This window comes from Monodon monoceros, unplaced genomic scaffold, assembly GCF_005190385.1.
Source record: "Monodon monoceros isolate NGI ecotype Baffin Bay Population unplaced genomic scaffold, NGI_Narwhal_1 Super_Scaffold_6, whole genome shotgun sequence".
In the NCBI taxonomy this organism is placed as follows: domain Eukaryota; kingdom Metazoa; phylum Chordata; class Mammalia; order Artiodactyla; family Monodontidae; genus Monodon; species Monodon monoceros.
Genome location: NW_021703783.1, coordinates 34,295,570 through 34,319,220, shown reverse-complemented (window position 1 = coordinate 34,319,220; position 23,651 = coordinate 34,295,570). Strand labels below are relative to the sequence as shown.

The window sequence follows — 23,651 nt, the reverse complement described above, 5'->3', positions numbered from 1 at the left end:
AGGAGGTGAGCAGCGGGCGAGCCAGGGAAGCTTCATCTGCCGCTCCCTGCTGCTCCCCACCGCTCCCCACCGCTCACGTTACCGCCTGAACCATCGCCCCCCACCCCGTCCGTGGAAAAATGGCCTTCCAAGAAACCGGTCCCTGGGGCCGAAAAGGTTGGGGACTGCTGCTCTAGAGTCACCTGTTCCTCTCACATGGATACTTCCTATCAACATGTAAATGTGTGCAAGTCTCTCCACTTGACAGAAGGTGATCATCCCTGGCCCTCATATTCTCCTCCAGTTTTCTCTCATTCACTAGCCCTTCAAGCTCCTTCCTTGATAGAGAGGTCAGTATTTTCTACTTCCTTTTCTCCTTCTCATTCCATAATCCGCTCTAATCTGGATTAAAGTAGCATCCTCAACACTCCTGAGGAGCAGCCCTCTCAGAGGACACCAGTGACCTCAATGTCTTTTCTTTATTCATCTCACTCAGTGGTTGTCAAATGGGGACAATTTTGGTGATGTCTGGAGATATTTGGTGATCACAACGGGGGAGAGGGTCCTTCGCATCTCATGGGTAGAGGCCAGGGATGCCGCTAAATATCCTACAATGCATAGGACAGCCTCCTACAACAGAGAAATCCAGGCCAAAATGTCAGTGGTGCTGAGGTTGAGAAATCCTGACATGATGATCCCTACGCAACACCTGAAACTACTCATCACTTCATCTGTTTCTCAGCTTCTATCCTCTCACTCTCCAGATTTTCCTCCTACCTCTCTGGTGTTCTCCTTCTGCAGCTATCTATTGATTCTTGAGTCACTGCCCCTTATTCCTTGGAGATTTAAGCCTTGGTTCACTGTTACTTCTCCAACACACTACTCCTGACATAATCCTTGCGGCTCTCCTTATCCACATATATAATCCTTCCCACACCCTGTCTGTGCAAATCCACCCTGCCTCAGCCCAAAATTCCAGTGCTCATAGCCCAGACCTGGTCTGTACCACTTACTACTCCCTCAGTTATAAACATCTGACTCTTCAACTACCACCTCCTATTTTTCCAGCTCATGCTCTTCAATACCCCAAACTCCAAAAATTACCAAACCCCACTAGGGTAGAAATCTGTTGATCCTATTGCCCTACCTTCCTCATGCCTGTGGTCCTCTACTCTTGCAAACACCCTGCAACTCTCTTACCCTTGTCTTGCTTTGCTGAACTGACCTGGAGAAACCTCAAGACAGGTAAATCAAACTCTGCCTGCTCCACACCTGCTCCCCCAAGCTGGACTTAAATGGGAAAAGCAACTAACCTCAAGTGGGCTCTTAGGGCTGCCAGGCAGTCATGTTCCATTACCCAGTGCGGTCACTCTCAGATGACTGTCTCATACCTTCTCTCTCTTCAGAGCTCTTCATCTCTCTTCCTTCCTCTATCTTAGCTAATGGCTTTTTTCCCATTTCATTGATAAACGAGAAGCAGTCAAGAAAAACTTCAACAAGCTCCTACTAGCAGATCTATTGATCTCATTCCACCTGGGTCCTAATACACTGGCTTCCCTCCTACTTCTAAGAATGAACCGTCTCTAAAGCTCTAGGTGGATGCCCACTTCTCCTCCCATAAGGAGGAGATTCCATCCCCTTCTTGCCCTCTCAAGGTCATCACTCCAGAAATTCTTCCCCCTCACTCCTGCCTTTTCAAAGTTTCTCTCTCTACTGGATTATTTCCATCACTTTACAAACAACCATTCCTGCCATCTTAAAACTAACTAGATAAATTTTAAAACTCTTTTCAACCTAACACCCTTGCAGATTATACCCCCTTTCTCTGTATTCTTGTTCAGCAAGAACTTTTGAAAGTGTTATCTAAATGCCAGTATCCAATTCCTCTTCTCCCATTCCATTTTGAATCCTCTCTAATGAGCTTTTGGGTCCCCAGCACTCAGCTGAGACCTCTCTCGTCAAGGTCTCTGCCATATTGCTAAATCCAGCCTCCCACCCTCATCGGCATCATTTGGGCATTCCTTCCTACTTTATACTTTCTTCCTTTGGCTTGCAGTACTCTCCTTGTTTTTCGCCACCTCACTGAGAAGGTTCCTCCTTCTCAGTCTCCTCTGCTGATGCTTCCTCCTCTCTCCCTGACCTGTAAACACTTGAACCCCCCCAGGGCTCAGGCTAGGATTTCTTCCTGATTCATCTCACTCCCTCCCTTGTTGCTCATCTCCAGTCCCATAGCTTTAAATACTGTTCGTGTGCTGACAACTCCCAGGTCTCTAGCTAGATCCTTTCCTTGAACTTGGACTGGATGTCTCAAGCTTGACATACCCAGAACAGAATTTTGATTTTCCTCCGAAGAGTCTCCCTTCCAGCTGTTCCTTCCATAGTCTTCCAGGTCAAAAATCTTGGGAGTCATCCTTGATTGCTCTTTCTCGCACACCTCACAGCTGATCTGTCAAAAAATCCTGTTGGTTCTACCTTCAAAACATTACCGAGAATTTGAGTATATCTCACTGCTGCCATAGTTAACACTCAGGACCAAGCCACCACCATCTGTCACTTGGATTCCTGAGAAGCCCAATAGACCTTCCTGCTTCTGCTCTGTTCCACCACACTGTTCTCACAATAGCCAAAGTGATCCTGCTAAAACTAGGTGAGGTCAGGTAAAGTCACCCTTCTGCTCAAAACCCCCCAGTTTATCTTGCCAAGGGTTACGCTTGAGAACTAAAATATTGCCTGCCATATCAGTAAACAAAGGTTGTTGCTTCACATTGCAGCCGCCTGGACGGTGAGCGCTGAGGGAACTCAGGATGGAGACAAACAGGCTGCCCACTGCCAAGCTCATCTAGCAGTCAGCCGCTGCAGCCACCCCCATACAAGGCATCTGAGGAGACTGGCCCCCGGATAGCTAACGTGCATGTCAAAGGAGTGATTTCAGTGAGCCCAGACTCTTGCATCTTCCCATACATAGAAAAGCAATAAATTCTTTAACTTGAGATAGCTGGTTTTCTTTTCTTAACAGTAATCCTTTGATGTTCTGACTACCTGGTCTTTTGTTGCAAAAACTTCTATGTATCCTGGCTTCCCTCCTTGCTTCTTCGGAGCAGTCTCTCAGAGTTATTTGAGATGCTGTCTCCCAGGCTTGAAGTCCTAAGAAAGTCCACCAAATAAAACATAACTCTCAACTTTTAGGTTGTGCATTTTTTTCAGACAACACCCTCAAATAACTTCCCAACTCAAAGTAAAACCAAAGTGTTTACAATCGCCTGTAAAGTCCCCACTAGCTACTATTCTCACCACCCTCCATTCTACTCCAGTCACATTGGCCTCCTTTCCCCAAACCTTCCACCAACTCCCACCTCAAGACCTTTGTTCCTGTTGTTCCCTCTGCCTGGAATGCTCTTCATCTAGTTTTCCAAAGAGTTTGCTCCAGCATCCCTGCTTCAGGTCTTTCCACTGGTCACCTTCTCAGTGAGATTTGCCCTGTACACTTTGTTGAAAACTGTAACCAACTCCCTCTGCAACACACACATATAATCCTTCCTTTATTTTTCTCTGAAGGATTTACCATCATCTGACATGTTGTGTTTTATTTATTTTGTGTTTTATGTTTCCCCTACCAAAACGTAAGCTCCACACGTGCAAGGATGTCTTCTGTTTGTCCGCTACAGTGCTTAAAATAGTAGACATCAAATAAATATTTGTTGACTGAATTAAGATTTTAACTCTTTCTTCAAGGTCACATCTATTTTCATCTAGTTAAAGACAAACAAATTTGAATTTCAGGAAATCAACTGTATTCTCTATTAAGCAGTATCTTCTCTCAAAAAGGGAGCCAGTTACACAAAATTCCAAATGGCGTAAGAACTCTTCCGACCTCCTTCTCTCTGCATAACCATGAGTGCTGAATGAAGGGAACATATTCGCTCCACTTTAATCCTCATCTTCCCGAGTCTCTTTTCCTTTTCTAAATCCTGAGGTTTCTCATCGTCTTCCCTGGTTTACCCTGTTGTAGTCCTAATATTCTTTTGCCAGCCCAAACTCTATCTTATTACTTTCACCAAATTTGGTAGAAGGTAAACAAAGGGAAACATCATCAACTGGCATGAGACAAGAGGCTATAAGAATCCTCCTGCCTCTAAAAAGCCCAGGGAGTCTTAAATAAACCTCAAGTTCTGGAAAGGCCGAAAGAGAGGGTATTACTATCGAGACTTAGATAATAAAATGTAATTCCTTAGCCTTCTCTTTCCTTCCACGTGTTCTCATGTTGACTGCAGCCTGGTTTCTATCCAGCGTGCTGCAAGCAGATTCACCGTTGCTAGATCAGAGTTCCTCCCCATACCCCATCCTTCACCCCATGTATACTCAGGCAATCAGACCCATGTGAGTTCCTGGGTCAGTGCCAACAGAGGCAGGGTTTCTAGAAAGAGCCTTGACCACTACCCAACATTTCCCCCTACTAACCCCTCAATCCCCAGGTTTTTTTCCTACTCCCTGGGGCTTGGGATCAACCTGGGGTCTGCTGGGGCAGTCACGCTGGCTGGGCCCCTGCAGTGACGCCTAGATCACCTTTGCTCTTAACTACATCTGGGATTGGGAGCACTGTTGGGAGCCTGGGATGCCCTACATCTGTGCTGCCATGCTGCAGGACCACCTTTATATGCTCCATCCCCAGGTGGATGGCTCCCCATCCTTGTTTCTAACCAGCTTGGCCAGTGCTGCAGTCTCTACTTCTAGTCTCAACTCCTACAAGTTTATCTGGGTCTCTGGTACTCAGTTCCCAGCCTCACTCTGGTCAATCCCTTTCCTCAGAGTCTGATACCTGTCATCACACACCCCATCTACTTTCAGGGTCCGTGTCCCAAAATGATGGTCACCAATCCCATGGGCCCAGAGCATCCGACCATGCCACCGTTTCCTCGACAAGTTCCCTCTTGAACTAACTGCTTTGAAAATTCTAATGTAATGAATTACAGTTCATTGGCACAAGGGAACAGAAAATGTCAGAGAAGATATCAGTGTCAGAGGAAAAAACCAGCATGGCGCTGTACACCTTAAACTTACACTGTGCTATATATATGTCAACTATATCTCAATAAAACTGGGGAAAAAAACGGCATGGGAAAATGTTCAGGATAAAACATTAAGTTAACAAAGCAGGTTATAAAACAGATTTTCATTGTGCTTAAACAAAAAACTGAACCACGACAGAGATGGTTTCCCATCAGAGTGAGATAACCAAGGGACTCTCTGTAAGGTCAGCCCTTAGCCAGGTCCCTTTCACCTTGACCCTCACCCACACATGCACCTCACCTCGGAGTGGGTCTATGTCTAGTTTCAACATGTTCCCAGCTCCTCACAAGCTTTGGGGTGGCAACAACACATACACCTATGTTCACGTCTTTATTCACCTTTTAACATGTCAGCGTGGTTTGGCTAAACTCACCCACTTCAGCCCACAGAGTGGAGCAGACAGTGGGGAGGGGCAACATGTGATCACGGGACAAACTCTGCCCTGCAAGATGGCCGCTGTCTGCAGGCACATGAGGGATTCACAACAGCATTTCTTTACCCGTGATTTATGTAGACTACATGGCAATACTTTGTCTGACTAGTCACACTACACACCTGAACTGGGAAGGAAACCTTTAATGTACTTATCATGCCATAAGGAGCACTGCTCTCAGGCCTTGTTTCAAACGAAAGAAAAACAAATTCTGAAGGAAACAAACTAATAATGATAAGGATTTTGTCCTCCCTCTTGGCCAAACTATATAACTATATAAATACTATATAAAGACAAAACTATATAAATACATTCTGTACAAAAACACTGGGCTCTTCATCCTTCTAAAATCTGAACTATTTGAGGATAAGGACTGAGTAAACATGGTCTATGCCTTGCTCTTTTTCAGTTCAACTCAGCAAACTGCGGCTGGACCTTCCGAAATGCCACCCAGAGAAGAACAGAAGGCTGATTATCCAGTTCCTTTTATTCTTCTCTCTCTTTTCTGTTTCCAATTTTGCTTTGCCTTTGGGCTCTTTTTTTTTTGGCATATACATAATTTATTTTTTATTTTGGGGGGTTCTTTTTGCTCCCAGTTTTGTACTGGTGTCCCTGTTTCTAATTTAAGATTTTGGTTTGGATCAACTTAGCTGACTCTGTCCTGGCATGTGCCCAATCCGCCACCTCCCCAACTGCAGCCACCCATTCTGACCGATGCTGTAACTTTCTGCCTACAAAAAAGGCTTCCCTTAAATATCAGGCCTAAGTCCCCTGAGTCCCCTATTCTCAAGGCAGCTTCTATACCTCCTGTTTGTTTACCATGGAGACAGCTCGGGAAATACATGTTTACTATGGAACTGGGAGTACATGGGCTACTGTGATGCTGACGAGAAAACACAAGCAGCTATGTATGTGCTACACAAAGATGTGGCACGCAATGATCATCAAATGTGTGAAAATTTATAAAGCACAAGAAAATCACAGATTCCTCCCTGAATATGATATGAACACACAATTAGAGAAAGATAATAGCCAGGATATAGAGATCTGATATCAACCACACAAATAAGGAAACTGTGATTAACAATTTCAGCATCAGGGCTTCCCTGGTGGCACAGTGGTTAAGAATCCACCTGCGAGTGCAAGGGACACGGGTTTGAGCCCTGGTCCGGGAAGATCCCACATGCCTCAGAGCAACTAAGCCCGTGCACCACAACTACTGAGCCTGCGCTCTAGAGCCCGCGTGCCACAACTACTGAGCCCATGTGCCGCAACTACTGAAGCCCATGCAGCTAGAGGCCCTGCTCCGCAACAAGAGAAGCCACCACAGTGAGAAGCCTGCGCACCACAACAAAGAGCAGCCCTCGCACAGCAACAAAGACCCAACGCAGCCAAAATAAATAAAGCTATTTTAAAAAAAAAAAAAAGCAGTTAGAAAATAACAAAACAGAAAAAGGTCAGCTCCATGAGTCTGTACCAATATCATACTCAAACGTGAAATATCTGTGTCGATTCTACTTTGGGGCTGTAACGGCAGAAGTCAGAAAAAAACACAAAACTGCTCTGTTACTTTAAGATGCAGGAATACTGGTGAGCATTCACAATTTTGCTTCACTGAAAATCTCACTGAATATGATAGAGAAGTCATTGAATACTATGTCTTTCCATTACATCCAAGTGATTTTCACAGTAGGCAATCTGCTAGTACACCACAGGAGTCCCACACTTTGAAATAAAATGGCATTGTGGATAGAGTCTCATGTGCCATCCCTTTTCAGTCCAGAGACCTGCCTAGTTTCCTTACTCTTGGCTGAATTGAGGGGACAATCCATAAAGAGTGTGTGAGAAGAGGGAAAGCACATAATGAGGTGGTTTTTCGTTGTTGTTTTTTTTCCGCTATCAATAATATAATTGTGCTCTGCCGATTACTGGAGTGGTGACTATACATCATACTTTGAAAATTAAAAAAAGATTTTTCCATTGCTAAGTTGGTAGACAAGCCATTTGCAGCAGGGGGCAAAAATCAGTAAATCTAGGTGGATCCTGGCATGCTTTCCTTACACATCTGGTGCAATAACATGGTATAGGAATTAGAGACATACTTCTTCCCATCACCCTCTTCAAATAAGCCTAATATAAAATCTATTTAGTAAGGACATTCTCCACCAGGCATCCTATGTGCTTAATTTTCTTTAAACAAGGCATTAATAAAATCACAGTAGCATCTAATAAGATTTTTAATTCCTTGAGGGTAGGAACCATGGCTAATCTTTAATGAGTCTAATTTAGTGAGAGCACTTAGTTCCCTTCTTAGCAGAAACAACCAATAGAATATCCCTAGCCCTACAAGATGTATCCATATAGGTTGTGTTACTGAGGCTCCAGAATGAAAAAGGAATCGGACTGGTCAGTGTACCTGGATGTGCTCAGTAGAGACTGGTTTCCAGAGTTTTTGACAGCAGAAACTGGTAGCAAGGGCATCAATGAATAAAGGGGGAGTTTCAGACACACAGTGCTATTTTACTGCAGAACAAGTTCCCATTTGCTATTACAAGCAGCGTGAAGAGCGAGCTTACAGTGCATGATGCCAGGACACTGCAGTTCAGGAACGTGCTCCCCAGAGGACGAGAGCTCTGCACACAGAGTCCTAACAGCGAGGCCTGTGCCAGATCTAGAGGCACTGAAGGCAAGAGCTCATTTAAAAACAAAACAAAACAAAAAACCCTCTTTCTCCACTTTGTGAGAAACCTCTAGCTAACTGATACAAATTTAAGATAGAGTGGTAGTACTCACAAACTCCGGGGTTCGGAAATCCTGCTGACTTTCCAGTGATCCAAAACCGGAGACGATTGTCTGTTCAAGGTTTTCCAAGACTGAAAAGAAACAAAAACACGAATAAATAAATGAGCATGATCTTCCGTTGGCTCACATACTGTTTTTTGCTTTTAAGTCAGCAGCATTGGCTTAACTATTTTTAGCATCTGTGGCACACTTACAGGTTGACAGGCTTTTGGAAATCAGGACACTCAAAATCTTCAGCAGCTATTTCATCTACTGGACAATGCCACACTTGTAGGATATTAGGTCCTAAAATGCTCTAAGGCTAGATCTACCATGGAAAATCACTTAGCTTCTACACGGAAGGACACGGCAACTAAATGTTATAAAATTCCAGCTCAGGAACACTTTAGCCTACTGATGTTCTTTTTTCTTCCACATGTCAGAGAACTGATGTGGAGTCATTTTAGGGTAGTAATTTTCCGTTTTAAAATCTGCTGACTGGCACTATCTAACAGAAATATACTGGGAGCCAAACAAAATATTCTAGTAGCTACATTAAGAAAGAGAAATAGGTAAAATTATTTTTAGTAGTAAGATTTATTTAACCTGATATACCCAGATTATCATTTCAACATGTGTGTATTCAATATAAAAAATTATTAGTGAACTATTTTACATCTGGGGGGTATTCTTATACTCACAACACATCTCAATTTGGACTAGCCGCATTTCAAAAGCTCAATAACATCACGGGACCAGTGGTTACTACACTGGACAGCACAGTGTTAGAGGGATAAAGGAACCAAATCCAGAAGGTGGGTTGTTCTGCAAGACACTAGTCTCCTCTTGTAAACACGTTCCTGATGTGAATAAAAGGGACTGTTCCAGATTAAAAGACACCAAGAGAACAAAACAACCATGTGTGGTTCTGGGCTGGATCCTGGTTTAAACAATCCAGATATAAAAGACTTAAAAGCAAACTGAGAAAATTTGAATACTGATTAAGTGTTGGGTTATATTAATATCGATAAGTATAACCACGTAATTTTGGCCATGTAGAAAAATGTTCTTAGTTAAATAAACTTACATAAATAGTTAAATATTATTAAGCATTTAAATAAATTTAAATAAATATTCTCATTTATCAACAGGTCCAGCCTCTTCAACAAATCAATGACATGAAAAAGGTAGACTGTTAGAGATTTAAAGAGCCCTACGGAACAGAACTCCAATGTGTGTTTTTTCCCACACAACTGAACAATTAATTTTGACACGAGCTACCTGAAGGTAGCATCAGATTCCACAGTTTATGGGCTCAAGACTGCCCCCATTTCAGATGCCAATTGGAAGTCCATGTTGTCACCTGTGCTTCTGACTAACTGGCTATAAATTGGAGGTTCCCACCACCCTCTCCTCAGGCTCAATTAATTTGTTAGAGTGGCTCACAGAACTCAGAGAAACATTTATTACATTTACCAGTTTAGTATAAAGGATGTTATATAAAGCAGGGGTCCCCAACCCCCGGACCACGGACTGGTACCGGTGCCTGGCCTGTTAGGAACCGGGCTGCACAGCAGGAGGTGAGTGGCGGGCAGGTGAGCGAGCCAAGCTTCATCTGTATTTACAGCCACTCCCCATCGCTCACATTACCGCCTGAGCTCCGCCTCCTGTCAGATCAGCGGCGGCATTAGATTCTCATAGGAATGCAAACCCTACCGTGAACTGCGCATGCGAGGGATCTAGGCTGCACTCTCCTTAGGAGAATCTAATGCCTGATGATCTGAGGTGGAGCTGAGGCGGTGATACCAGCGCTGGGGAGCGGCTGCAAATACAGATTATCATTAGCAGAGAGGTTTGACTGCACAGAGACCATAATCAATTGCTTGTAGACTCATATCAAAATTCTATCAGTGAGTGGCAAGTGACGATTAAGCTGCATCTTACAGAGTAGACTGGATATAAGCAACACACTTTGGGTGTCACTGTCTCCCATCACCCCCAGATGGGACCATCTAGTTGCAGGAAAACAAGCTCAGGGCTCCCACTGATTCTGCATTATGGCGAGTTGTATAATTATTTCATTATATATTACAATGTAATAATAATAGAAATAAAGCGCACAATAAATGTAATGCCCTTGGATCATCCCGAAACCATACCCCGCCCCTCCCACATCTGTGAAAAAACTGTCTTCCACGAAACCGGTCCCCGATGCCAAAAAGGTTAGGGTCCTCTGTTATAAAGGATACAGATGCACAGCCAGATGAGGAGGTACAGGGGCAAGGTGTGTGGGGAGAGGTGCAGAGCTTCCATGCCCTCTCCAGGTGCCCTGCTCTCCCCACAACTCCACCTGCTCACCAACCTGAAGCTCTCCAAACCCTGTCCTTTTGGGTTTTTATGGAGGCTTCATTACAGAGGCATGACTGATTGACGATCAGTGGCCATCGGTAATTGATTCAATTTGCCCCTCTCCCCTACCCCGGGGATCAGGGGGGTGGGACCGAAAATTTCTACCCTCTAATCACTTGGTGGGTTCCCTGGGCAGCCAGCCCCGCTCCTTTGGTTGCCTAGGGGCTGTCCAAGCACCTCAATAACATAACAAAGGGCATCTTTATCCCTCTCAGCATGTTGGAAATCCCAAGAGTTTTAAAAAAAAGGAGCTCTGTGGGAATTCCCTGGCGGTCCAGTGGTTAAGGCTCCACACTCCTCACTGCTCCAATCCCTGTTTGGAGAACTAAAACCCCACAAGCTGCGAGGTACGGCCAAAAAATAATAATAATTTTAAAAATAAATAAATAAAAAAGGAGCTCTGTGACACAAACCAAGGAAAAACAAATATATATTTCTTATTACAAATCACCATATCACAACAACCATCAGCTATATGTGGTACTCAGCTGGATCTTAACTTGAACAAACCAGCTATAAAGGTTTGCTTTTATCAAAACTAGGGATGGAAGGTTTGTTTGTATTTATCAAAACTAGGAAGATTGAGTATGGAATAAGCATTAAGTTATGGTAAATTACTTTTAATTTTATGAAGTGTGATGTTAGCTTTGTAGTGACTTTTTAATTGCATATTAATTTTTTTTTTAATCCATTAGAGGCTTTCGTGAAAGAAGAGACTGGGTTCCTATCAATCCAGAAAAATTCCCTTCAGTGGCCCCAAAGAAAGCTGGGTATGTATAGGTGAGAGTTATGAGATCTCTAAGTGATTGTTTAACAAAACCAAACTATCAGCCAACGACTCAGCTATTTAGGTTTGGCACATCACTAAGAAACATCCCAATATCTGGACTAGACTTTAGGTTCACTCAGAATCTTGCCCACTAAACTCACATCACTGTAAGCCTATGAACTGCAAGCAAGTGCCAATAGAAAAGAACACAGACAAGTGATTCTAATGCTTCTGAAAAACTGAGTTCATCACGGGACCCCTAAACGTGAACCAAAGCAGAAACAGGAAAGAGATGAGGTGAGCCATGGCTTGCAGAGCTGTGACCAGAGCCGAAATTAAGGTGCTTGCCCCTGAGAACTCCAGGGGCCAGGGGGCGACAGCACGTACTACACAGTCTGTTACATTCAGCAAGTACTGCATAGTCTGTTACACTCAGGGAATTGTAATAAACTGGTTATTCCAACATCAGAACAAGTTGTCCAAGATAATTTTACATTCTTGCAGACCACCTTTAAAACTTGCTAAAATGTGTCTATACTAGTGGCTGTGAGGGTGGGTTTTCAATTGGTGTTTTGCAGCTTGGTTTACAGGTAAGAAGAAAAGACCTTTTTATAGCAGTAAGACAGACACTGATGAAATTGTATCTGTGGTGCTTATGATTCACTTTTTTTTTCCTGGTAGAACTAGCAAGTCAGAGAAACATAATACTGCAGGTATTTTTTTAAACAAGTACTGTAAACCTGATGGAGTGACTTGACTTTTGCATCTTATCTGGATTCCTTTAGAAAGAGATGCCCAATTTACCTATTATGTATCTGGGGTCAACAGATGGGACAGAGCTGCTGTTGTTGACATTTTTTTTTTTTTTTTTTTTTTAATGAAAGGATAAGCTTAAGAAAGTACAGGGCTTCCCTTGTGGCGCAGTGGTTGAGAGTCCGCCTGCCGATGCAGGGGACATGGGTTCGTGCCCCGGTCCGGGAAGATCCCACGTTCCGCGGAGCGGCTGGGCCCCTGAGCCATGGCCGCTGAGCCTGCGCTCCACAACGGGAGCCACAACAGTGAGAGGCCCGCGTACCGCAAAAAAAAAAAAAAAAAAAAAAAAAAAAAAAAAAAAAAAAAAAAAAAGAAAGTACAAATTTTGCCTAAACACAGAGGAGAAAGAAGATGTATTGCCCAGATGTTCTATCAAATTAAAGGCATCTATGCAGCTTGACAGGATTTGTGAGAGAAAATATAGAACTATTTATAATTTTAGTTATTCTGTTGGTAATGGAAACTAATAGATTCACTGGTTAATGTCAACACAAAGTAGAACCTGTAAATTTGAGTGAATAAAACAGAAATGGCTTAATTGAAACATCATCCAGGTAGAACAAAGCTGCAGCTGTTGCTCTCATTACCTAATACAGTACTGAGAAGCAAATGGTTTATGATGCTAATATGATAATTATACTTCCCTACTGAGGGGCTCCAGTTACTGTTTGATATTCTCATTTCTGGTAATCTAACACAGTTGAAAAAATTCATTTCTCAGCAAAAATAAAATAGTCAAAATCTAGGTGACACTTTGAGGGCTTTTTATTAAAATAGCTGCAGAATCAGGAAAAAGATTCTAAAAAGGCAAAAAATGTTCATTTAATTTTCTTCTTTATGTAAGTCATTTTAAAATGTAGTATTTTGAAATGCATTTTTCATATTGCCGTAATACCTCATTTATACTACAGAAGTACCACCCTGAATGACACCATGATTAGCTCATTTAATTTTGGCACTTGGAATATAAAAAGCATGTGGTACCTCTATGTTATCTGTTCATCACAAAGCTGCTGAGAGAACTGAAAACTGTTTATTCAGTGAAAAATCTTTGGTCCTGACATGTTGATATAATTTTGTATGGATGCAATGTGAAAGTTCAACTGGAAGTCAGGTTCAACAAACATTCATTGCCTAGTTTATACATATTTTGCACAGTCACTGTGTTCTTAGGCCCTGGGAATACCAAGAAGAACCAGACAAAGTTCCCTCTTCTTGAGGAAAGGAATTTGAGACATGATAAATCCTATTTTGAGGATAATTAGTAAGTGCTAGGCCAGACAGACTAATGGAGTATTGTAGGAATACCAAAGAAAACACTGTATACAAATATATCAACTGGTTTACTATAGGCAAAACTCAAATAATTGAGGCTTTGGTCAAAAGAAACTCACTATTTACTTTTCATAAATTTAATAGTAATTAATCACATAACAATTAGTTTAAAATGAAAGAAATAGAAACAATATTTTTAAAACTTTATCAATGCAGTTACTATAGTAAGATTAAAGGAATAAAGTCATTGGTGGTACTAGTTCTGACATACATGAAGGCCCCAATAGAAATGTCTAGAAGTCCAGTCACATTAATGAGTTAATAAGAGAACAGCAGAAACCTCACCAGAAAGTTACAGTTCACATGATTACTTGTCTATCAATTAGAAATGGAAATCATCCCAACTGCAAAATGGAGAGGTAACTTCTACAGCAAAAATGATTGAGATTTACCTAAAATGGGCAATAAAAAGAGCCATCATCTACATTTTATAACTTGGATAACCTATTATCCATCAGAAAACACAAAATGACCTCTCGGGAACGTCATGGGTAAGGCCCAAAGACTGCCTGATAAGCAGTGCCCAGCAATAAAAGTAATCAGAATTAGGCATCCACACTATATCTAACTTACAGCATCAGTATGGCAGGTCATTGGGTCCAAATGACATCTTCTTTATGGTGACTGGCTGTGAATGAAATGGTCAGAGGCATAGCAAGTATATGAGAGAAAGCAGGTAAAAACAGACCATGGCCTGGTGCAAAGGGCACTGTGCATGGATTAAGGGGATTGATTGGGTTGATCTGCAACTTAGTTGCATGATCCTGAGCAATGACCTATTCTCAGTTTATCTGAAACTAGTTATAAAATTACTTTCCCTGGTTATCTTACAGGTTGTGCAAAGAATACAAATGACAATTCAAAATCATGTTAAAAAAATAAAACACTATCTAAATATAAATTAAGTTCACGTATATAGAACATAATCATATCATATTGTGACATGAAGAAATGTAAACAGAAATTTCCTGAGGGTGTTATAACATGCCTGGCACTTCTAAAGGTCTGATCTTACTTAATCTTCTTTGTATCCTCGTTTTCACAGATGATGAAAAATTAGATATCATTAGTTGCCTGAAGTCAACCACTAGAAGTGATACAATGGCAGTCTGAATCTGACTCCAAAACTGGACATCTTTTTGAATTCACTAATGTCTCCTAAGCTGCTCTAAATAATTCCAAGGGGTCCCCTGATGCTAAATGTAACTTGGTAATGAATTAAAATAGCACTGTAAGTCAGAAAAGTATTAACAATAGACTAACACATCCTGAAAAACAAATAATGAGAAAAAAAATGCAGTGAAATTTATTGGTATAGTACTCACAATTAGAAGAATTAATGGAAAAGCTCCACAAAATAAAAAAACAAATACAATATTCTGACAAATGGCTAAAGATATTCACATGCTAAGGATGGAGCTAGGTGATGAAGAGGGTATAGAAACTGTCCTCAGGAATCCCATGATCTAGTGAATGTACAATTAAAGAAGTGTTAAAAGAATGGCCCATATTGCCTTAGGAATGAAGATATGTTCACATATCCAGATTGGGCAGGACGTCTAGTGATCTGCCAAGCATCCTATACCTATACCTATACCTCTCTTCTCCCACTGGACTAGAAGTCTCTGAAAACTGGATCTCAGCATGTATCTAATGTTTAACCTGAATAACCTGGCACTCACCAGCCACTATTTTTAAAGCAACCACACACTTGGACCACCATTTCCTGTCACTCCGTAATTTCCAGATATCATGTGGGCCTGCCCAGTCTCACTCCCCACACCACCTAAGGCTAAGCCTATACCCCACATGTCGCATCACCCTATGATATCGTATTTGGTCTCCAGGTTCCAGTGTCTCTTTCTCTGGCTTCAGTTTTACAGGATCCACTGTAGTTTGGTGATGGGAAGGGGAAAATCGATTTTCCCTATTATCCAAAGGCTGTAAACTTAAAGATTATAGGCCCTGTAATATTAAATGTGATTCTAAAATGGGTCCAAAGACTCATTATTAATGAAAATAAAGTTAATAATGAAATTTAAAACACAAAGACAGGAGAGTTCCTTTCAAGGTTAAGACGGCTGTGTTTTACCACCCAGGGCAGTGGACTTGATTCATAAGACCTCTATGCAGTATAACCCTGTGGCTTCAGGCACATCACTCAACCCTAAGTCTCAGTTTCCTCATCATTAAAATGTGGATTATAATACCTACATCAGAAAGTGGAGAATAAATTAACTGACACATATATAAAAGTGACTCGAAGACTGTTAAGTACTGTATAACTATTGGGTACTTCTTTTAAAAACTTCATTCTTTAATAAATTTTGGCATCCTTTACCTTGTTAGACACCCATTTTTCCCTCTGACTTTTTACCTTGACTATCCCTACCATTCATTCCTTTTATAAGAAAATGAATTTAAACATAGAAAAAGATAACATTAATTCAGCAAATATTTTTGAATGACCTCAGTGGCCTAAGCACTGCTGGCTACTACTTTCAATGAAAAGAAATGTGAATCAGGAAATGTTTCTTCACTTTTCTGAATCTGGATGGATCAGTCTCTTACCACAGCTTGCTACTGACATATAAACTAAACTGTGGCATTCTCCTCTAATCATTCCGGGAATGCAAATTCCAAATTGAATTTGATGGTTTCTTTTAGAGTTCTGTTTTTCCCATCTTCAGAAATACAAAAGTGTGCTCTCTCTCTCATATTTCTGGAAGTGAAAAAAACAGCTAAAGTGGGAAGAAGGAAAAAAGCACATGTCAAATTTGTTAGGGTAAGAACATTTTCTTCCCTTTTTTTTTTGGACTCATGACTAGGACCCAGTACTACCCTTCAAGTAATTTAGAATATAAATATTTTCCCTACATTATGGTAAAAACTGCCTTGTTTCAGAGGTGCCCCCTGTTGTATCTGCCTTCTTGATTAATGTATTAGCATTGATTCAACCTGGGGCCATTTTTGATTAATGTATTAGCATTGATTCAGCTGGGGCCATTTTTGACTTTTCTCATTCCCCCACTCTTGATATTTGGTCAGTCACCAAGTTTTATCCTTTTTATATTCAATCTTATCCTTAGTACATTCTACCTGGAATGCACCTCCCCTCACCACCATTTTACCCTTTCTTTAAATTTTTTTTTCAATGTCACCATTTACGTACCAGGTTAAGTTAGTTGCCTCAACCTCACATTCTTATAGCACTTTGCAGGTCTAGTAAAACCTGTCATATCACTATGAAAGGTGTCCAAACACTGAACTGTTGCATTATTAGTTATTAAAATATAGTATTTTCAGTTGGTCTTCTGGTTAGAGTGTGGAAAAGAAATAAAAATTAGTGATTATTATAAATAACTTTGCAGCTTATATGGAACAGAGTCCCAAATAATCACATAGTAGTTACTCTCTCACAAACTGCTCACCTCCAAGAAGATAAAATCTGGAAAAAACATACATGTCCATCCCCTTTATCACACTGTATGGTCATGACTTGCTTTTCTTCTCCACTTGGTCCCGGAGCTCCTAGAGGGCAAGTCACTGTCTTAATTTATTCTGTTTCCTCAGAACCTGAAGTAATACCTAGCGTATTATGGATGCTCCGTACATGAGCGAATAAATGACGGAATGAATTATAAATGCTCTGTCACTCTAGAAAAGTTACTAATGCTCAATTTCTCAGAATGAATTTAATTACCTATGTAATAATAAGAGAGTTTTTATATTTCCAGAAATATATTGCATTGGGTCACACTGGGATATGTCCACATACAAAACAGGCCAATAGTAAAGTGTCCCTTCAAGATAATAGTCTTCAAATGCTTGGACAATATTTACAAAAAGGAGAGGCTCTGCTTCCCCTCCACCCTGCCGACTGCTCCAGCAACGCATCAGGCAGGAACATTTCCTACCTGCAGCACCGAAGACTTCACAGCAGAAGGAAAGGCGGACAGCTTGGTGAGTCCCTTGGGCATCTCACCCTCCCAGCCCTACCCCAAGTGGCAACTCTAAGGATTTCTACCATCCACAAATAACAATACTAGCCCCGAGAAGAGCTTCAGTAAACACAATTTTCTCCATCTTGTTACATTCCCAGTGACGTTTAGTGCTGTTTTCCTCTTATTAGCCTTTCCCTATTCCCACAAACTTCCCTCAATAATTCAGCTCCAAAAGTATCCCTGGAAGTTAAACATGTCTCTTTTTGAACTCACATTATTCACTTTAATATACCAACCACATTAGCTAATACTTTTTTTGGGGGGGGTGGGGGGCGGGGTACGCGGGCCTCTCTCACTGTTGTGGCCTCTCCCGTTGCGGAGCACAGGCTCCGGCCGCGCAGGCTCAGCGGCCATGGCTCATGGGCCCAGTCGCTCCGCGGCAAGGGGGATCTTCCCGGACCGGGGCACGAACCCGTGTCCCCTGCAGTGGCAGGCGGACTCTCAACCACTGCAGCACCAGGGAAGCCCAACTAATACTTTTATAGAAAAGCACAATATATATCACAAACCTACCAGATTCTAACTGAATTCATTAGTTCCTTTTCATCTAAAAAAGTTATTATAGTAACATATATAAATCATAAAAGTTGCCATTTAAATCATTCTTAAGTGTACAATTTGGTGGCACTAATTCTGTTCACAATGTTGTACAACCATAACCACTGTTTCCAAAATGTTTTTTTTTAAATCACCCCAGAGACTCTGTAACCATTAAGCAATAACTCCTCATTTCCTCCTCCTGCTAATTCATAGTAACCTCTAATCTACTTTCGGTCTCTATGAATTTGCCTATTCTAGATATTTCATATAAATGGAGTCACATCCTATTTGTCCTTTTGCCTCACTTGGCATAATGATGTCAAGGTTCATCCATGTTGTATTGTGTATCAGAACTTCATTCCTTTTTCTGGCTGAATAACACTCCATTGTAAGCATATACCACATATTGTTTATCCACTCCTCTGCTGATGGAACACTTGGATTGTTTCTACCTTTCGGCTATTGTGAATACTACTACAGTGAACAATGGTGTATACGTATGTATCCGTAACTGTTTTAGAGCCTCTGTTTTCAGTGCTTCTGTGTATATACCTAGGAGTGGAATTGCTGAGTCATGCAGGATTTCGACGTTTAGCCTTTTGAGGAACCACCAAATTGCTTTCCGCAGAGGCTGCACCATTTTACACTCCCATCGGCAATGTATGAGTGTGTCAATTTCTCCATATCTTCGCCAATGCTTGTAATTTTCTGTTTTTAAAAAACTTCTAGCCATCCTAGTAGGTGTGAAATGGTGTTGTGGTTTTGATTTGCATCTCCCTGATGACAGATGATGCTGAGCATGTGCTACTGACCATTTGCAGACCTTCTTTGGAGAAAGGTCTACTCAAGTCCTTTGCTCATTTTTTACCTGGATCGTTTGTCTTTTTGTTGAGTTGTAGGAGTTCTTTATTATTCTGGATATTAAAGCCGTATCAGATATATTATTTCCTAATGTTTCTCCCACTGTTATTCTTTTCACTTTCTTGATAATATCCTTTGTTGCACTAAAGTTTTTATTTTGATAAAGTCCAATTTATCTATTTTGTTTTTGTTGTCCATACTTTTGGTGTTATATCTAAGAATCCACTGCCAAGTCCAAGGTCATAAAGGTTTACCCCTATGTTCTCCTAACAGTTTTATGGTTTTGGCTCTCATATCTAGGTTTTTGACCCATTTTTAGTTAACTTTTTTTTTTTTTTTTTTTTTTGGTACGCGGGCCTCCCACTGCCGCGGCCTCTCCCGCTGCGGAGCACAGGCTCCGGATGCGCAGGCTCAGCGGCCATGGCTCACCGGCCCAGCCGCTCCGCGACACGTGGGATCCTCCCGGACCGGGGCACGAACCCGTGTTCCCTGCATCGGCAGGCGGACTCCCAACCACTGCGCCACCAGGGAAGCCCTTAGTTAACTTTTATATGTGATGTGAGGTTGGGGTCCGACTGCATTCCTTTGGCATATGGAAATCCAGCCGTCAAAACAACATTTGTTAAAAAAAAAAGCCTCTTCTTTCCCCATTGAGTGTACTTGGCACCTTTTTCAAAAATCAATTGGCCATTTCTGGCCAGTTTCTGAACTCTCAGTTCTATTCTGTTGGTCTATATGTTTATCCATGTGCTAGTATCACACACTTCTGATTTCTGTAGCAGCTCTCTGGTAAGTTTTGAAATCAGTAAATGTAAATCCTCCAATTTTGTTCTTTTTCAAAATTGTTTTGGCTATTCAGGGCCCCCTGCAATTCCACATGAATTTGAGTCAGCTTTTTCAATTCTGCAACCTTTACCATTTTAACAAACATATTTTGAAAATTTTAGATTTAATAACATGAACAATAATCAATCTTAAAACTGAAGACTAATTTTTATTTAATTTTACCAATTTGGTATTGTTTTTTAAAAACTTGGCTAAGAGAGTTGATGTTCTATAAAGGACAAATAGTATTAATTATAGAAGTATGTTCCAACAACATCTTGCAACGCTATCACTATCACTCAGCAGTCCAATTGGTTCAAGTCTCTTAAGACCCCCAGAGTTCCTAGTGGAACACCACCCTGAGTTTGAAGGTGGCTATTGGCTCAGCTGAAACGTGGCCCTAGTCACTGATCTGTCAGTTTCCAGATTATAGTGATTATACACGTCGTGGGGATGAAAGAAGATACCACACTTAAATTTCTATTGTCTTTAAACTCAAGGCCAGAGTAGGCCTGATTTCACAATCAGTTTTTAAAGCCTAGGAGGTATGGGAACATAGAAATACAAGGGAAAAAACACTATAGGTCCACATTCCCTTATCCAAAACCTTTGATGCCAAAATGTTTGTGTTTCAGAATTCAGAACTTTTCAGGATTCAAAAAGAAAATAATTCTTATCTGTATATATTGTATATTACTATGCACCCTCAGTGGGGTCTGGGACAGTACCTCTTACCCAACCACGGTCATGTTTTGCAGCCAAAAATGTGAACACTCTAAGTGGGATGAATAAAAAATATAAGTAGTCTCATGTGGGTTGAGGTCATGTTTTTTTTCAACAGATCTGTCCCGTTCTATAACATGAATTACCAAAAACATTTTTTTCTAGCACTTTTTGGATTTTTGAGTTGTAAGGGTTTGTGAAAGTTTAACTACTAAGAATGTATTTAGCACACAATAACAGGAAAACTCTATTACAGCAGCTTGTCATATATACACAGAGCAAAAAGCCTGAGATTGCCTTAGAATGCAAGACTAAGAAAGAGGGACCCCTAGACTTCTATCTCTTCTCAACATCTCACAAGCTGAGTGTTTAGCAAACCAGTAATCAACTACCAATAAACTCTAACCTAGAAAGTGAACCCTAAATTTGCATAAAAGGAAAACCAGAATTGATATATCATTTTTAATTATCAAATTGACAGAAGGTAGTTATTAATACCTAATATTAGCAAAGATGCAGGGAACACGTACAGATATTGCCAGTGTCAGGTTGTATAAGTTTCTGGGTAGCAATTTGACAAACGTAGCAAAAGTTTTAATATTAGTCATACCCTTTGAATTTATAATTCTATTTCTAGGAAACAATACTTGCTTTCTTAAATCAACGAGGATACAGCTATATGATAGTACATAATGCAATTATTTAAATTAATTTTGTAGGGAATATTCATGACAAGGAAAATTTTAACAATGTGTTTTAATGTGAAAAGTAGATTATAAAACTAGATTATAGTATATACCCCAAATAATTGAAAACAGGAACTCAAATATTTGTCCACCTATGTTCATAGCAGCATTATTCACAATAGCCAAGAGGTAGGAGCCATACAAGTGTTCATCTACAGATGAATGGATAAACAAAACATACAATGGAATATTATTTAGCCTTAGAAAGCAAATTCTGACACCTGACAACATGGGTGAATCCTAAGGACATTAGGCTAAGTGAAATCAGCCAGTCATAAAAGGCCAAATACTATATGAGTCCACTTACATGAGGTCCCTGCGTGGTCAAATTCAGAGAGACAGAAAGCAGAATGGTGGCTCCTGGAGGCTGGGGGAGGGAGGAATGGGGAGTCATTGTTTAATGGGTGCAGTTGCAGTTTTGCAAGATGAACAAGTTCTAGAGATGGATGGAGATGATGGTTGCACAACAATGTGAGTGTATTTTATGCCACTGAACTGTACACTTAAAAATGGTTACAAAATGGTAAACTTTAGGCTATGTGTCTTTTAACACAATGAGAAAAAAAGGGTAGTTTAAAAATGTCTGCTAACAATTGTGCATAAGGCAGTACCAGGCAGCAGGGGCTGGGGGTTCTTAGATGAGCAGAAACAAGGTCTGTGTCATGCTCTACGCTCCTTAGTAGAAACCTCTCTAAAGTCCATAACCCCCGTTGGTGCTGGTGAGTGTGGAGGGCTCTTGTGGTGCTCGGGCTTTTATCACCTTGCCTGTATTTTAACTCTCCCCTTTGCCATGAGCCATTTTCCAATAAACGGAAGAAGTTATAAAACAAACCAAAAAACCCTATATATACTGCATGATTTAAAATTTGTGTGGAGGTAAAAATAAACTTAAGCAAAAGATAATGGGTGGCAGAATATCAAGTGTTTTTATTTTAATGCTTGTCTATGTTTTTCAAATTTTCTACAGTGAACATACACAAAACATGAACATGTGAAGAAACAATTCGGTCTTAACATGCTCAAGCCAAAGTTCTTGACTTCTTCCCTGCACTCTGCCTTCTCCCACTCCAAAAAGACTTGCTATGCCCCAGGTCTTCCCCATCTGGTTAAGTGGCCCCCAAATCCACCAAATCAATCAGACCAAAATTGTTGGGATTGTCCCTGCCCCCTTTCCCTCATACCTTCACATTCAGTTCCTCAATAAACCCCATCAGTTGAATTTTCAAAATCTACCCTTGAAACCAGCTCCTTCTCACCATTCCCATAGGGCCTAGATAATAACAGATAACACTTAGAGTGCTTACTATGCTCCAGTTCCTGTTTCATAGCTGAATTCTTTTTGTATATGAACCCATCTCATCCTCACAACTGCCCTATAAGGTAAAGATAAGTATTGTAGTTTCCTTTATAACACTGATGAAGAGGCACAGAGAAGCCAAGTATTTTGCCCAAGATCACACAGCTCATGAGCAGGAGAATCCTTATTCGATCCCAGGAGCCCATAGGCTATGCCTGTACCTACTATATTACACTGGCCTTGGGTAGCTTGCTCTCCTGCAATATTCAGGTCTCTGTTCAATATCCCAGCCTCGGAGATGCTGCCCCTCAAATCCTAACTTACACAGTCCCAGAGCAGAGGCCCTGTTTTCCGTCACCTTGCCCTGCTGTACTTTCCTTTAGCATTTAACTAATAATTACTTACTCATATATTATGTGAGTTCTATGTGGGCAGAGATTTTGCCTTGTTTGTAGCTGAATCCCAAACACCTAGGATAGTTCCTGGGCCAAGGCAGGCACTCTGCAATTCTCTGCTGAATGGCCAAACGGATGCCTGACTTCTCGAAGGCTGGCTGCTAGAGTTGGACAGACCTGAATTCAGAGCCCAGACCCATCACTTCCTAACTGCGACCTTAGGCAGCTTATTCAACCTTTCTCTGCCTCAGAGTCTACACTGAAAAATGGGGCTGATCGTACTTCCTCTCAGGGTTGTTTGCAAGAAGAGATGGTCTGTGGCACGTAAAGTGTTCAGCATGGTACCTGAACACAGCAGACACAAGATAAGTATTAGCCATAAGCATTACAGAGTGAGAGGGGAAAAAATGTTATTTTTGAACCATCCTGAAGCTCTTTTCAATTTCTAAAAAGGAGTATAGCCTTTGGAGTATGTCAAGAAATAAAAATGCTGACAGCAGTCTATTAAATGTTCCGTTGTATCAAAAATTAGGAAAGTATATGTAAATTCAGTCTAATACTGAAAATGAAGAAAACTCAAGAAATGTAAATCCCATTTTTATGCATCCTCTACTGTATTAATATTTAGATATTTCTAGCTCATGCCCATTACTTAAATTTTGAATGTGAGGATG

The 23,651-nt window shown here is 41.0% G+C and overlaps 1 protein-coding gene across 3 annotated transcripts in view; it reads right to left on the bottom strand.

Moving 5' to 3' along the window:
* Positions 1-23,651, bottom strand: part of ANO6 (anoctamin 6) — a 211,974-nt gene that overhangs the window by 120,875 nt on the left and 67,448 nt on the right. For 2 of the 3 annotated variants that reach the window (XM_029204417.1, XM_029204418.1), the window contains one exon: positions 8,273-8,352. In XM_029204417.1, coding sequence (XP_029060250.1) covers positions 8,273-8,352 — 80 coding nt within the window. Of the gene's footprint in view, positions 1-8,272; positions 8,353-21,592; positions 21,653-23,651 lie in introns of all 3 variants that reach the window. The other variant, XM_029204419.1, reaches the window with a different exon arrangement.